This window comes from Callionymus lyra, chromosome 2 (genome assembly GCF_982586985.1).
Source record: "Callionymus lyra chromosome 2, fCalLyr1.hap1.1, whole genome shotgun sequence".
Classification (NCBI taxonomy): domain Eukaryota; kingdom Metazoa; phylum Chordata; class Actinopteri; order Syngnathiformes; family Callionymidae; genus Callionymus; species Callionymus lyra.
The window spans coordinates 24235933-24253569 of record NC_141819.1 but is presented as its reverse complement, the minus strand read 5'-3'; the positions used below and the strand labels follow the sequence as shown (position 1 = coordinate 24253569).

The 17637-nt window shown below is 38.8% G+C and overlaps 1 protein-coding gene across 1 annotated transcript in view; it reads right to left on the bottom strand.

The window, feature by feature from the left end:
• Window positions 1–17637, bottom strand: part of adam12a (ADAM metallopeptidase domain 12a) — a 100557-nt gene that overhangs the window by 44738 nt on the left and 38182 nt on the right. Inside the window, exons 4-5 of the mRNA XM_087784250.1 lie at window positions 6068–6146; window positions 980–1056 (exon numbers count right to left, since the gene is read on the bottom strand). Of these exons, the coding sequence (XP_087640376.1) occupies window positions 980–1056; window positions 6068–6146 (156 nt within the window). The remainder of the gene's footprint in view (window positions 1–979; window positions 1057–6067; window positions 6147–17637) is intronic.

Sequence of the window (17637 nt, the reverse complement as noted above, 5' to 3'; positions counted from 1 at the left end):
CCTTGTCTCTTACCATCAGACAACAGAGAACCAGGCTTGCTTATTCATGTCATTTCAGAGTTATTTATCATGATTTATTGTCTTATTCATCTGTTCTTACACACTATAAACACACAGTAGTGCTTGGAAAAAAAATACAATTTTACAGCCATGACATTTAAATAAACTTAATGATATTTATATAATGTTATAATAAAAGGGGCTAATGCAAGGAAAAATAACCAGGAGGGAGTTTTTTGAAAAGGGATCAATATATCATCAATATGTGTCTGTTTTTACAAAACTCTCATTGAAATATTGACATTAGAAAATTAAGTGACGCCCACTGAAAACATTTCTTTTTTTTGGTGATTAAATAATGTTTACCATAACCACACCCACTAGGCTCTGATTGGTCAAACATCAAGGCTTGTCACTGCGTGTCATCCATCCTGGAAGTCTCCACTTCCAAGGGACTCGTTGTATAAACTGTATAAAGTGGGGTGTGATTACGTCTGACTGGAGGAGGAGTGTAGACCATTATTACGTCATAATGGACTCCGCTCTCATAACCTTTCATTTGCTGAGATTTCAGACGGGGGAGAACTTTATAAAGTTATAAGTCATGATGAGAGACTTACTGCATCTTGGAGAGGAAGAGTTTAACATTTGAAACATGTGAGTGAGTCAGGAATGTTTTCAGTTTCACATCATGTTTTTACATTAGTTGACCTTTCAAATAAAGCATATGACATTTATAAATTTATAAGAATAGTGGTTAATCCAAGAGCATATATAAGTCTTTCCTTAGGATTTAAGGGTAAAAAAATTAAATAAAATCTTTAAAATCTATATTTTAAATTTTCTGATTGAATTGTAAATTCTTAAAGGGGGACTGCCGCCCCCCCCCGCCCCCCTTGACTCTCAATTCATTGTATGTTTTTTTGGCTTGACGGACAAGAGTTACAGAAGCACACAGGAGGCTGTTACAAACACTCACTTGATCCCAGCACAGGTACTGAGGCTGACGTCCGAGTCTTCGTGATGCTCTACTTCCCCGTGGTAGTAACAGTTGGCCTGAGGGAGCAAGAGTGAGAAGACAAGACCATTTAAAATCAAAGGCTTGTTTAATCCTCGTTTTTGGTGAAAATATAAACCCTTTCAGTTTCACTTAAGTTAGACAGCCCGGGCGTCCGTGTGATACATATTCCTCGGGGGTCAGCGGGAGTCATTCACACTCATCAACAACAGCTAATACATGCTGAAATCCATCTTCCCATCACCATCTTGCTTCTGCTGCAGCTGTCCCAGGTGCTCAGTTACATGGACCACCTGTCAAGCCGCCACAGGGAGTGTAGAAAGTGAATTAAGCCCATGTTTATAGAAACGTCCCTGGCAGAAGCAGGGCGGGGAGGAAATGTCTGGTTTATTGTGAAAACAGTTCCACGGCCACAGCTGCCTGCCGGGACTCAGGTGAGGCTTGTCGCGCACCACACTTCACCGCCGGTGCTGGAAAACCCACCTGCTGCCCAAAAATAGCAAACTTAAATGTCAAACTTCCTCTGCGAACGTGGGATTTAGAATGTAGAAAGTCGGTTTAATGGGGAGTCTTGCCGTGCGTTGCATCACACCACCTCAACTCGCATTAATTCTGCATTTCAATTATCATAAGTCATGTTCTCCGCGGCTTTAACGCTCCGAGATCCAAATGGTTCATCTCGCATTTGAAATCTAACCGTGTTTCTGCAGCCCACTTCATGTTCTCCTAAACTCTAAAAATTGATATTATATTTGTCCAGAGAAAAAAAAACAGATTTTAAATTTAGACCATCAGTTCAGTGAACTACTTTATAATAGGGAAAGCATGTGATAATGGAAAACAGTGAGTGAGATTTAAAAAAATAAATCTAATAATTTGAGGGTTTTATCATACAAGAATACTGAAAAATCAAACCTTTATGTCTCTGACCCAAACAGGTCATCACTCATCTCTTCCCAGATACAGCTTCATATGCTAGTCCTAGAGAAGAACTAATTTATGCTAAAATACCTCTTACTTTTGTGGCTTGAAAGCCTCCGGACATGTCGGCAGAGAGAACACTCCATTACCTTCAGGTAAAAGGTTGCAAGACAGGAGACACGTTCAAGGCAGTGAGACATTTTTGTGTAATAGGGAGGAGCCGGAGAGTTTAGTGCCGAGAGTTAATCCTATCGCCTCATGTTTCTTTGATGAGATCATGACTGTGATGCATAGATATTCTGGATATGAATAGACTTTTTTTCTCCAAAGATAAATGAGCGAGGAAAGTGCTTACGCCTGCATGTATGAATTCTGAAAGATTAATATCTGATACCAGGATTAGTGTAGGCGTGAACTTGTTTATTATTCCCAGTTAACGCTTGCCGGGCCCTGCCAGTGATTCATATTCCCAGTAAATGGATTTCATTACCGCTAATAATTATTTATTGTCTTCTAGATTGACTGGATTCGGTATTGAAAAAACAATGACTCGGACCTATAGGAGGAGCGAAGGACGGCTGTGACACGCAGCTGAACTTTTGAAAACCCTCGCTCGGAGATCATTGTGCTGCTCCTCCCTGCTGGCAGGACAAACATAATAACTACAGGTCAGTCTCACAGGATCCGTGCGTTTCCAAGAAAACAAGCGCCGACCAGAACTGCCAGATGGTTGTAATAGAACGGAACAAAAGCTTGGATGGATTCTAAAAGGTGTCGATGGGTTAATTAGCAATATGGTGGGGTTCAAGTCCAGGGTGGGAGAGGCTCTTCTCGTTTAATACTTCGGAGAGCAGCGGTGGGACGACTCCTCATGAGGCCATGACAAGGAGCAGGCAATATATGAGGGGCCCCAACCAAGGACCAAAGTGGTGGGCCAAGGATTGTAAAAGAAATGAATCCTGAATTCTAAAACATAAAGCTGGGTTGTCAAATACAATCACGAAAATATGATTAAATGAGCTTTCAGTCTGGTTCAACGAAAGCTACATCTGTTTGTACAACTAAAATGATAAGAAGAAAAGAAGATAATTAGAGTTTCACTTAAGAACTGATCTCTAGACATATTCCATGTTTTCTTGATAATAAAAGTTGTTAGTCACATGATACACACAGAAGTTACTAGACTAACTTGACTACTACAATGGTTGATTGAAGAAAACATTGATGGATCTTATTTTTTTTACACGACTGTATGTTGACGATGTAATGATATCTTTAGGGATTTTTATTGCTATCCGAAAAAAACATGTGTTGGGTTCCCAAGGGAACAATAGAAAGTAGTTCAATTACGTCATGTTTGTATAAAATATCTGCATCAGGAGTCAGAAGTGCACATCAATGAATCAATGTATCTCCCACCTCTCCCGCCCTCTCTTTGTTTCATCACCAGGTAAAGTTACCCAGGAAGTAAGTAACAGTTATTTGTAATCATAAATACAACGTTTGAAAACCGTGTTCAAGTTTAAGCTAGTTTATAGTAATTCACGATTGTCAGCTGTATGTTGCAGTTCTCGTTTTTCATGCTTCTTAAAAAGTTTGTGTTTTTTTTAGCCACCAAATGTTGCTAAATCTCCAGTCTTTAACTTACAGATACATTTACTTTCATTTGTATTTAAAATAACTTGCAAGATCAATCTTAAGGCATGTTTGACACAGCACAAGCATCCAGATACATCAAGTTTCTAAATGTATCATGACTTGACCTTCAGAGAGAATTCTGTAGGTTTTCATTGTGGTGCCTAAGAAACTAATAAATGAATTGGCATTAAATTGTCTAAATAAAATGGTGAAATTCAGGTTGTGTTTCTGTTATCATGTGTGTGTGTATGCGAGTGTACGCTCAGGCCTGTGAGACTTATTTGTCATTACCATGCATGAAAAGTCTATTTCACCAGAGCCTTGCTAGCAGACGACCCACTACAGCTTATTCATTGTCTTCTCACTTAGGAATTACAGAAATCCAGAGAAGTCGGCCAAGTCAAACCATTAACGGCCACGATTAGGTCGCGCAGAATTCTGGTATGGAAAATATTGCTCATCTTCCTGTGTGGGTCAGACATTACTGAATTACATTAATCTCCAGTGTTGTGCCTTTTAGCCATAAGTAGGCCAGGCGTTCTCAACACTGACTTCACAGGCAGAATATCATCATTCATGTGGGATAAAGGGGGGAAAGAAAAAACTATAATTGCTTCCCAACAAAAGATTAAATTCCTGAATCTCAAAGCAGAAGGGAAATACTGGCTACATTACACCAATTTGTCTACGTAGTGTTTTAAATACTTTCTTTAATGGTCGTTCAGCAAATATTTTCTGTAATTAAACGGTTTTAATTGACCAATTATAGTATTTATTTGAGGAAAGTAAAGTACATTCTGTAAGAAACCCTCTGATGTAAAAGTAGCAACCCTTAGATGCTTTGTTTTTATTTAAAAGACAACTAATTTGAAGAACCAACTCTCCTGACTCACTCACATGTTTCAAATGTTGAAGTCTTTCTCTCCAAGATGCAGTAAGTCTCTCATCATGACCATGTTTTGAACTTATTACTTTAAAATTCTCTCTCGTCAGAAATCTCGACGAGTCCCTTGGAGGTGGAGACTCAACGTTTGACCAATGACAGCAGGTGTAGTTACTGTAAATTAGATTTTAGCTTAAGAAAAGCAAACTGTTTTCAGTGGGCGTGGCTTAAGCACATTTTGTAATGTAAATATTTCAACGAAAAGAGAGTTTTGTACAAACAGACACATACTGATGAGAACAATAGAGTCCAACATATATTTAAGACACACTTAAATATAGAGTGTAGATAATGGTCATGTCAACCCTTTTAGAAATGAGTGCTGTTTTCAAGAGAAGTATGAAATGTCTGACTTGCACTGTTCTAATCTAATCTAGAAATGATTCAATAAACCTATTTTGGCAACATTTTGAAATTGTCTTAATATTTTCTGTAACCATTTAATTTAAAAACACTCATTACTCTAGAACTCTTTGGCTATCATTTTAATAATGCTCTTCACTACACAACTTTATCTGGACGACCCACCTGGACAGTCCGTGAGTGTCATGTCACCACCAGACTTTTGGAATTTACGATATATATATTATATATATTTAAGATAAAAGCCAGACAATAGTGCTAAAGTACAGTACATGCTGTATTTGGCAACAGAGGCTCACCTTCCTGACACTGGGAGGGGCCTGAAGCCATCTTTTCATTCCTAGTTATTGCTGCTTTAACCCGTTAACTTGATATAGCAGAGAGGTAAAAGACATCATAAAGTGAACTAAACAGGATTACTTTTCTGTTTAATTCTATACCTTTCATTCTTAAACTTTCGTTATCATAAGGGCGACCACATGCATTTTAGCTTGACTCTAATATAACTTCTATGGAGACTGAATCTCAGGGGGAAGCTATGAATAAAACTCGGGGAATATTCGGTTATATCTTAAAGTCTACTGTAGAAAATGTGGAGAAGCAATCCCATGAGTGTGAAATCAACGAAGTGAAGACATGCACTCAAAATAAACGTTAGAAACAGCCAAAAACAAGTATTGCCGTTTTTTATATTGGCGTTCAATTGTTGTGTTATCAAGTGTGTGTTGTGTTCAGGGTATGACAAATAAGATTTTCTTTTAGTATGACTTGGACCTGAAGACGTCTTAGTCATGCTGTTCGTAAAACCTTCTTTTAAAATTCATCTAACAAAGCAATTTTTGGTTAGTGTTAAATTTATCCATAATAGAGGACTTGAGCTGTTCTCTCAAAATGAGCCCGTTCTTTGACTCCTGGCAACCTTTTATTCCATCAAATATAAATCTGCTGGTGCAGGCAGGAAGCAGAGCGTAAAAATGGCTCTACTCACATACAATAATACACTTTCCTTTCACACGACTGCAGCGCACGTTCTACTCCAGGTGGTTTAAACCCAACCACGATTCTACTCTTTGTCGTCCGTGATTTCCTAAAGGCACACGATGGCTCACGGAAGGAGTTGACGGGTAAGTAGTGAAGACATCATACACACCTCCTTAAAACACAGGAAAATAAGAAGTACCGACCGTAACGTTGTGTGATCCCGTGACCTCACGGCCGTCCTCCAGGTAATGAGTTTCTCTATAGTTGCTCGCAAACAGTCCCCTGGAAAGACACGACAGGAGAAGATCCAGAGTTACCTTAAGGGACTTAATCAAAAGTAAGTTAAAGAAAACAAGACAAAGAAATCAATCCACTCCAGTCAGCCCTGCGTGGAAGACAAATAGTCACTTCAAAGAAAACCCAGCGACTGTAGAGCAGGAATTGTTGTGAGAATGAATATCTAAGGAAAGATATAAACGGATCAATTTGTGTTCAATGTGACACAATAAATCATGTAGATGGACTGATTGACGATGTGACAAATGTTAAAGTCAGATAAAAGAATAAATATCATCACCCATGTGTCCTCGTGAGATGTTTTGAACAGAACTAACTGAAGGTCTTCTCCTGTAGGTTTTTAAGAAATGTATGTGTATATTACACAACTGAAAAAGTTAAATCATACTTTTAATACATTTGAATATATTCAGAGAAGACTCAAACTCACTATAGTAGTTACATCTACAAAAAGTGTTCATTTTTCTGTGTTTGTTAATCATAATATGAAAGATTACATTTTTCTATTATTAGGAAATAACACAAAGGTCAGATACTTATTTCCTGAATATATTTTTGTCAAGGCAAAGTGGCAATATCATGTCATGCTCTGGACAAAAAACTAAACATGGTACTTTATAAAACACACAGTAAGTATTTAATTATTATTTGTTTCTCAAACCAGGGTCACAAAGCACTTTAACAATCAAAAAATACAGTTAAAATATATATTTTAAAAGGTCAAGACACATAAGACAAACACAGGAGTCCCAGAGAATCAAGTTAAAAGCCTGAACAAATAAAAATGTCTTAAGATGTTTCTTGAAGGAGTCAGTAGATCATCAAACACAGAGAGAGAGGAAGATCGTTCCAAAGCTTAGGAGCAACAGTCTGAAGCGTGTTCAGGAACCATCAGTAGATTCTGATTAAATTAATAAAAATACTTTCATGTGAATGTGGATAAAAAATGGCCTTGTATACTTTTGATATTTTAAGGACGTTTAAGAAAGAATCAAATGTTCCAACAACACTTGAGTGCAACAGGGCTCCTGGAAACTGCAAGAGTTCCTGCAAGTGTAATTCAAATTACCAGAGAAACATAATAGACAGCTAGAGAAGAAGTGTCGGATACGAAGCTATTGTGTATGTCTACCAATAACTATTTTTGATTTAATTCTCAATGTGAGATTTAAGCTTAAACAAATACTAGCTCTCATTGTACTGTTGCCATGTCTCTTTGTTGTGATTGATCAATCATATTTCACACCCTCATCCCTGGTCAGCTGGGACACTTCACAAAATGACAGGAGGTCATGAAGGATACAAGCAGCAAAATTGGGTTTTAATAGTAATAATATTAATTAATTAATTAAATCATTATAAGGCATCTTTTCACAGCACTCACCAGAATCAGATTTTTTTTTATTGTAGTTGTCAGTGTAGGCTTCCACAAACTTTGTTACAGTTATGCAATGTTAATCATTAATTATAAATTATTAAATCTTAAATATATGTATAAATCAAAATGCATTTCAACTACACCATAAAAAGCAACAACAGTAAGATAGAAACGTTAAAAGTTAAGAGAGTTGTGTGTTAGGAAAAAAGTAAAATCACTACAGTTTTCTGTTCTTTGGTCAAAGGTTGGTGTATATGTGGTCCTTTAATGTGCTGATAACTGATCCCTGATTGAATAAAAAGCCAACAACAGCATCAACAACAGCAGACCCAAGGAAAGATAAAGTGACCAAAAAGCATGAATATATACAAACATTAAGACTATGAATGAACTGTCGAAAACTTTGAGGTTCTTTGAAGACACGATAGATTCATCGGGTTTATTTCCCGTCTGCAACAGGTCGTTTTTCATGTGTCCTTGGAAATATGATCTAAAGTGTTCCAACCAGACCAACAGCACTCCGCGGGAGAGAACAGAAGATCAACAGCAGGGAGATCAAAAGATGGAGGAGGAAAAAAAAAGATCTATAAAATGATAGCATCCTGGACCGTTGTGTTATGATTTGTACTAGTAAGAATGTAACTTTCCAGGATGCATGTGGAGGCTCCTCGACATCGGCAGATGTTGGATGGTGCTAATCCGGTGAGAGAACAATCCACAGCTGGATTCTTTTACTTACATCAGCGCTGACAACACAGCTGGGAGTGTCAGCTGTTTAAATCCATAGACGGGGGTTATTTTGCTTCGGAGCTGTCAGCGTGACACAAGATGCTTCCCCACCCTCGCCTTTCTCCGAGGAGCTCAAGAGTGGTCCTGATTACCGGATCAAAGCCCCGGCCAGGGATGTCGAGGGCGCCAAATAAAATGATGTGATTCTGGGGTTTTTAATTAGCATTGCTGGACTATTGGATACACAACCACAACATCTGCTCGTAATGGACATTCGCTTTGTTTTGTCGACCTCGAAGCTCATGGATGTAATCGCTGACGCAGGAACAGACACAACCACTTACCCGTTGCCACATGGCAGCGCGACCTCCAGGAGAGAAAGAAAAGATATGAGTAAAAAAAAAAAAGCTCAAATATTATTCCAGTAAGCGACAACGTTTTACAGACATAATGAGTTAAATAATCTTTTAATTAGTTGTACATATTCCAGGTTATATGCCAACGATTAGTAAATATTTCAGGGGAAAAAGGGATTTATCTGGAAAAATTCAGGGCGTTGAAAAGTAATTCCAGTGGATTTCTTGCTACAAACAAGACTGTGATGTGACAGTTTATTTAAGCCTAATTGAATAAATGAGCTTGACGGCATCGTGGAGTGATGATGAATTTCAAACTAATCTTAATTTGAAAAAAAAATGCTCGACACCTTCACACGTAAATGATTAAAAAGATGGAAACTGTGTTACATGTCAATCAAATAAAAGTTCGCTCATGCGAGTGTGATTTCACTTCTAAGCAAAAACATCTAAAAAGTACTTTAGACGAAAGCTTTCTTACTCTATAATGAGATATTTTGGGAATACGATAAAAAAATGTACACAAGGACAAGGTGAAGTTGTGTTGTTCCTCTGTTTCCGACTCCTCTTGGGTTGTATTATTTCTTAGACGCGCTGGAATGGCGTCTGCATGTCAAGTAAAATGCGTCTCCCTCATTAAGAGTGGAACAACGTTTTAATCGCTGCATGCATTATTTCCTCTCATGGCTTTGGCAACAAACTGTGGCTTCAGATGTGTTAGTAAAACAAACTAATGAGATGCCGAGAGATTTGTCCCGATCAGATCTTTAGCAAACAATTAATTATATGAAATTACAATCGAGAACAAATTCTAACGATTGTTTTTTTGGATGGGTTTTTAAGAACAAAAGATAAAATTGAAAAACACTTAATGAGTGTAGATATGTTAAAAAAAATGGGTCCAGATGGAACTAAAGAACAGTTTAAAAATATATCATCTATTCTTTGTACCGAGATAAACGTTTCCTGCAAATTTGCATTTAAAACTCATCCAAAATACTTGTTTTCTGCCATTAACAGTTATATTTACCTTCTAATGACTTGCAAAACATGAATGGACTGAAGATAATTATGACATTAAAGGGTTAATGGGGTCACATGTATGTCGCCTCGTAATATTAAAACGCACATTCGTCTTTGAACTTGCCTGTAGGTGTTCTGTGACTAATTCAACCTTCTGCAGCATTAAAGGCTCAATTGATTTACCAGTGAAAGAGTCGTCTGGTGATCTGTCACCTTGAAAAATAACAGGAGGATTTACAGAAGTAAAGCTAGGTTTATATAGTTATATAAAAACTGTTAGCAGACCTTGATTTAAGTGATCATCAAGAAAACATGGAAAAAGTCTAGACATCAGTTATTTTTTAAAATTAAACTTTCATGGTCTGAGTTTATTCTTATCATTATATTTTCCGAACAAATGTACAAATGTACTCACTTTGTGCCAACAACAAAATAAAAAAAAAACGTTTTATGTGTATTCAAGCCTTTTAATGCTGAATGAATGCACAGCACCAGAAAGCACTTGTCAACTTGGATAATACACTTTAAAGAAAAGCAGCTTTCCAAATGAATATTGAAATAATGACAAACTGAAACAGCTGCGCCGCGGCTCGATCGTAAGTGCAGCGTACAAAAGATCAGACTCTCATGAAAAATCCTAAACGCTTTGGTAACCAAACACAAGAATGTTCCAAGAAAGCTTTGTCGACGCTTTCTGCATTCGTACGGAACAATAACAGCTCCGGCTGCGTTCGAGTGAATGTTGCTGCGAACAAGTTCAAATACGGTCTTGGAAAGACACTCGCGGCTCATTATGTGGTTAAACTTTAGACCATGAAACAACTGATAGAACACACACTAAAAGCAGGATACGGCCGACTCTGGGCAAGATTGAGAAAAAGTATAATGAGCAGAGAAAAAAGCAAGTTTTTGAAAAACAGGCCAGCAGAGGGATTTGAAAGAGATCACGGTGATGTTTACCAACGTACTGCGAGGGAGGGAAGACGTGAGCTCTGCTGATAAAGATGTAAGGAAACCGCAGAGATTACACTTGACCCACCAGTCGGCTGCTGACCTGGGAGTTGACCTTCTCCGTTTATTGACCCACTAATGGGGTGTGATGGACAAGGGTTGACACGGGCCCGTCCAAACGACATTACGAAGATTGCCTCCCACAGAGTCGGGGCTGACAGGAAGTCAGCGTTGCTGAAGGAGATCATTAGTCAACAACAAGATGTCACGGTCCTGCTGAGACCCGCACAAGCCGCTTCAAAAGAGTTGACAGCTGAGGAGAGGCATATTTTAATGATGCTGATTTCTGTGGCAGTTTTCGTTTGCTTCACCTGTCCACTCAGTCAAGGTTCTTTTCCCACAAGCCTCTTTGTTTTTCCTCTTTCTCTACCTCGTTTAAACCAACAAGCCTTTGTCTATAAGGCTGAAAATACTATTTATTATGATTGCTCTATTTGTTTGACATCAATTTCAAATCATTAGATCAGATTTGTTTTTTCAAACACTGGTATGTGCTGTGTGTGTCATGTGACTAACAGACCGAACAGAAAACATGGAATGCCTAAAAGCACTGTTTTTGTCAGTACAATGTTATAACTATTGTTGTAAGAACTCACGTTTTTACGTGATTATCAAGAGAACATTCAATTAAACGTGGATAATTTATGTTTATTCTTTTTAATCAATTTATACAAACAAATCAAGCTTTAGAAATTGGTTTTCTTAACCGTATTTATAACAACAAGCCTCATTAATTTGGTTAAAAATATGAATTAAAACTTTATGATGAAACCTTTGAAGATTGTATTGTACAGGTATGCTTGTGTAAATATATATACTATTGTTATCTTCACCAGGCTGGCTTGTGATCTTCTTCAAAATGAAGGAATAAAATGAATTAAATTCATGAGCTGATTCCAAAGAAACTTTTTAGGAACAGTAAATATTACCAATTTTAGGTGGTAATCTGGGTCCAGGAGGTCTATGAAGGATTTAGCGAAAGGGAACTGCGGAAAAAGGGCTCTAGTTTTACTTTAATTCCTTCCTAAAATATCAAATTAAATCTTTATTTTCTTCCATTCAGTATTACATTTTCACATATATAGATGACATGAATCAGATACAGACTTTAATTAAGTTCAACCTCTAAAATGACGAGATCTTGATCATCCCAAATATCATCTGCCGACGACGTATTCTTAGACATGTTTCAGTGCTTTAAATATGATAAATAAGCCCTGGTGTCGTTTGGGTTGACACCTCGACACCTCGTCTACATCCTGGGAGAGATCTTTTCAAGATATTTCAGGAACTTTGGATTTGCTAGACAGACAGAACGACACCCAGATCCTCAAACTCGTCTGGATACATGTATTTGTGAAAATAATGCAGATACATGCAGCATGAAGCTCATCAGATTCCGAGCTAATTGACAGGATCCAGATGCATTGACCTCCGAAGATTAATCCATTTTAATACGACAACATTTTAATACGACAACATCTTTCCATTTCGCGTGGGCTTAATTGCCGAGTTTGTTCTGCCTGTACGAGAGACTAAGTGGAGAGGTGTGTCCGGGACATCGGAGCACCAGCCTTGATGGAGTCGTGACTAATCGTTCGGGAGGTTGTAATTAATGAGTCCTGGAATGACCTGGAAGAAGATCACCTGAAAGACACACACTCTATGTATTGAACACAGAGCAAACGGCGAAACACGACTGTGATTTCAGATGAAACATTGGACTTAAATGAGGTCAAATACATTAACTTATATCTAAAATATTAACGTGGTTTACCTGTGAAACACTTTTATTACAGTTGTGTCAAACAAATGATGTAAGTTTCTCGTTGATTTGAATGTCTGTTACACGTAAGGCTCAACCTTTTATACAAATATAATAATAATGAGAAAAATATATCATAAGAGTTTAATTTAAGAACTGATCTGTATACATTTCTTAATAATAACCGCTTCAGTTCTTACATCAATAGTGATAATAAAATATTATAATATTATTAAAATAAAATATATTAAAACTGTGCATTTAGGCATCTATAACGTTTTATTTTCTTTGATACACACAGGTGTTACGGCTATTGTTTTTGATTTACAAAGCTGCTCTGAATCTTTATCACATGACTACTTCATCCTCTTTAACAATCAGTTCTTATTCTGCCACCATCTGCGATCGTGTTTGGAATCTTAGATCATGGAAGGTTTTTATCGCGAGTTCGTGGAATGTTACAATAATCAAAGTTTAAAAGGTGTTATTCCTTTGAGTGACAGTTGTTCTGAAAGTTTGTAGCATAAGAATGTGAAAGTTGTTCGAAGTTGGTATAGATTCTTATTGTTGTCGACAGGTCGTGCACGCTGACATTTGTCACCAGTGTGTGTGTGTGTGTGTGTGTGTGTGTGTGTGTGTGTTTGCATCCTCTTTGTTCCATCCACAACGATCAATTGTTAACAATGCACGGCAAACCAAACCATTAAAAATACATTCTAAAAAACGTTTCAAATTTGGAAGGAAAGTAAAAGGAATTTGTTGAGGAGAAAGGTGTGCGAATAATTGTTCCGTCTGACAACCTTGACAGAAACATTTTAGTTAATGATTTGGTTGCAGTGTTCTTATTTCAAAAGATGTCCTTTGTGCCGTGCAAAAGTTGGACCTTTCTTTCACTCAATCAAGGTTTAAAAGGACTGTACAGTTCTTTGAGCGTTTAACAATAACCTGACTGTTCCCGGAGAACACTGGCTGCATAATTGATCGACTCATTGACCCCTTTTGCCACAGAAGCCTCTTTAGTGACAGCTTCCAAATACAAGTGGAATCAATGCTCATGGATCTCTCTGTCACAGGTTCCCGATACATCTCATTAGATTCAAACAAGCTAATCCGAAGAAATCCTTACGTTAACCATGATATACGAGACAGGCCTAGGAATCTGAGGAGCCAGGTGTTTCCTGATGGCATTAAAACCAAACCCAACATTAAAACGTGATTTAATCAAGGTTCCTGATGAGTTCATTTGGGATGATTGTGATGCAGTACGTGAGTAATAATACTGTCCCGACTGTCTTTGATTTCCATGCGGCGGACGGAAGAAACATAGTCATGTGCAACAGGCAACAGTGATCACTCACAAATCTCAGGGATAAAAGCTTTCCAAGTTTAAAACATTTTCCAGAAGCGAGGGAAGAGGGCCAGGCTGCCTGGCTGTGATCTGCCTGACATCAGTCGGCCGCCAAGTAGAGCAGAGAAGCAGAATTCCCCTTTTGCTTCCCCTCATCTCCACGCAAGTCTTCCACCAGGCACGTCGCGAACGCAGCCGTTAGAGCATTGCCAGACAAATGATTTCTACACAAGTGCACGAAGGAACAAAAAGAGTCAGACGCTCGTGACTCATGTGTTCAACCTACTTTCTACACCCAAGGAGCTCTCACACCTTGACATGGTTTAGACGAAAAAAAGAGGCCAACAGTCAAACTGAAAATGTCTCCTTAAAATAATTTGCCAGCATCCAATCAAATGCAGAGAACCTCCTGTACATGAAATATGTCGGGAATTCCTTGGAAACTAAAGTAGGGGTTATGAAACCTTCAGTCTTTATAATGCGACGAACCTACATTGTGGTTAACCGGTCGGCGTGATGGTCAAACAGAACAGCCATTAGCGGCGGTGTCACGCAATTATAGCTGTGGCTGTCACCGAGAGATTGATGCGGTGAAGCGCAGGAATGCACTATGAAATCAATAGAGTGTCATCTCTCCACACTGTCTGCGAGATGGATGACTCCGTCGGCGCCCAATTACACTGACGGCATGATGAACAACACGTCGACAATGGATGAGCTAATACAGGACGGGAAGGAGATCCGACGTGTAGATTTGATTAAGCGTGACCATGATGCTGTTGACTATACTGGTAAACATATAAGTCTATCAATCTGAAATGTGTGTTGGCTCTGACGTGCAAAAAAATGACTTACAAAGAGGAGAGATTGGAAGCCAAGCACGTTCGTTTTCTCTCAAACTCTTCTGACTAACTAAGCGAATACGCTGGAAAAGATTGTTCACACGATGATTCGAAATGTAGTGGTATGTGCTCGGAGCAGTACCATCTGTTTGGTCACATTGCTGCAAAGTGTGTTCAACTAAAAAAACAAATGTATTAAAGGGCAACTAATGTGAAAACCCAACTCTCCTGACTCACTCACATATTTCAAATGTTGAAGTCTTCCTCTCCAAGACACAGTAAGTCTCTCATCATGACCATGTTTTGAACTGATTACTTTATAAAGTTCTACCCCGTCTGAAATCTCAGCGAACGAGAGGTTACGAGAGCGGAGTCCATTATGATGTAATAATGGCTTCACTCCTCCTCCAACCAGCTATGATCACGCCCTGCTTTGTTTGTACAATGGGTCCCTTGGAGCTGGAGCCTGTGGTGACGAGCCTCAATGTTTGACCAATCACAGCAGAGTGGGTGTGTTATGTTTAACAAAATTTAATCTCCAGATAAACAAAGTGTTTTCAGTGGGCGGGGCTTAAGCACATTTTGTAATGTAAATATTTCAATCAATCAATCAAACCGACACCTACTGATGATACAATAGGTTGATTTAAGTGTCACTTAAATGTATCTTCTATTAGTTGACCTTGAAAGATTTTAGTATCTAAAGCATCTCTACGGTTTGTACCACAATCTGAAAGTGATCATTGTTCTTCACTGACCCGCCCTTCATAATACAGAACTCACTTGTTTTTTTTCCCTTCAAAGTGCCTCTGTTTTTCCATCTTTTATTGAAATCCTTTCCATGTGCATCCATTTTTAAAGGCTTTTAAAAGTTTCCAGATTCATCGTGAACATTTGAGATCTTCGCCGACAGAAACCAGGAATGGCAAAGGCCACGTAAAACCAGTTGGCGTGTTGTATTTAAAGTTTGATACGTTCGATTAAGGGATGAGACGAGATGAATATCTTTCAAGCTCACACATGATTTATTGATTACTATTTAGAGAGTGATTCTTGTGCGAGGCGTTAAACATTCACTCTTAAACCTTTTCCCCATCCAACAGTTTGAACCTTCCCGATGAGAAACACCAAGTCAGTGAACAATACTTTTTATTTCTCATCGTTGTTGCGATAGTATCTCTTCCAGCATCAGGATTCCGAGACTAATTGCGAGCGGCGCAGCGTGACTTTTCGCGGTCCATCGTGGCCTCAACAATAAATCCCCAACAATGAATCCGTAATGTCGCAATAAAAACAATGTTTACGAGAACTTTAATGACCTGCCGGTTTTTATGAATAATCTTCTAGGAGTGCAGCGGATCATTAAAGATTGAAATGAAAAACTTGTTTTAGCGGTTTGAAGTCTTACGAGTTCAAAAACATCACATGAGGCTTTCATGTGATGTTTTCCACTCGGACACGCCGCCAACAGGCGTTCAATACATGGATCAATTGTGTCAGCATCGTGGTCTCTTCTTCTAAGAGACCTATTTGATCATGTTTTTTCAGGCCCCGTCGGATCAAACGCAGTCAGAGAAGCTCATAAAGGTGGATCAGCGCCGCATGAACTCTTAAGCTAAACATTTGTTAGGAATGTATTCCACCTTATTTTCACGGTAAGGCACAGAGACGGTGTTGTTTGTGTTGAAATAATTATGCCGGATGCTGAAATCGCCCTTTGTTGCCGTGGATCCCTGAAGGGAAGAGCCTTCATTCTGCTCTCTTCCCTCATGTGCCTGCAGGGTTTCTGCTCTGCCTTCCATCTCCCTCTGGACAGCCTCGCTTGCGTGTCATTGTGCGGCAACGTGGGAAGGCTAGAGTGTGGCCCGGCTCGTGGTGCGGACGGATCACATATGCCGGCAGTTCGGCCGTGATTTATGCTTCTCCGCGCGGGAGCTCGTCCGTCGGTCGACAATTGTCGAATGTTGCAGATCGTGTTTGCTGTGATCTGGACAGTTACACACCCCCCCCCCCCGTTCTTCTCATTCACACTGATGCATGTTTGATTTGTAACGCCTTTGTTTCTGGGTGGAGATGTGTGTCTGTTTGTTCACTTTCTGTCGGTTGTAGGTGAGTTAGATGTAGCAGGGATGAGGATCAGCGCCTCCATGGTCAGGATTCAGCGCAAATTTATTTGGTTTTACTGCACTTTTCAAAGACTTGAGGAAAATCAAATATATATACAGTATATGAATTAAAAAAGTCCCTCTACTACTGAGAACACTGGCTATACAAACTCTTGTTTAGCCTAGGTTTAGTTTATCCAACAAAACTAAGTACTGCATGTATGGTTGAAAAATCGGGAATGTTTACCCCAGTTGAAGTGAGTGATCTACAGTACAGGCCAAAATGTTGGACACACCTTCTTATTCAATGATTTTTGTCATGATTATTAACAACATAGAATCTTACTGAATGCATAAAAAATATGAATGAACACACATGGAATTATGTACGTGAAAAAAAAAGTGAGAAAACTTTTGTCATTCTTTTGACGAACTTCAAAATATAGTCACGTGAAATAGTTTTTAATTCACAGGTGTTTCCTTCCAGGGTTATCTGTTCTGCATTTTTAATGGGGTTATGACCAATAGTGGTGTTACAACCCTATTGTACAACTTTATAATTCATTTTATGAAAAAAACCAATCAGCTAAGCAAAGAGAAATGAGTGGCCGCTATGACAAAATCAGTCAGTCCAGAAATTAGCTAAAACTTTGAATGAGCCAGTTAGGTGTGTCCAAACTTTTAGCCTGTATTGTGTTTGTGTGCGGGCGAACGGTGGCGCAGTGGTTAGTGCGGTCGCTTCCAGGCCGAGCCAACTTGTGACCTTTCTGTGTGGAGTTCGTATATTCTCCGTTTTGCGTGGGTTTACGCCGGTTACTCCGGTTTCCTCCCTCAGTCCAAAAACATACAGAGATTGATTGAGAACTTGCGGAAATTGTCCATAGGAATGAGAGTGAATGGTTGTCTGTGTGTCCTGCGA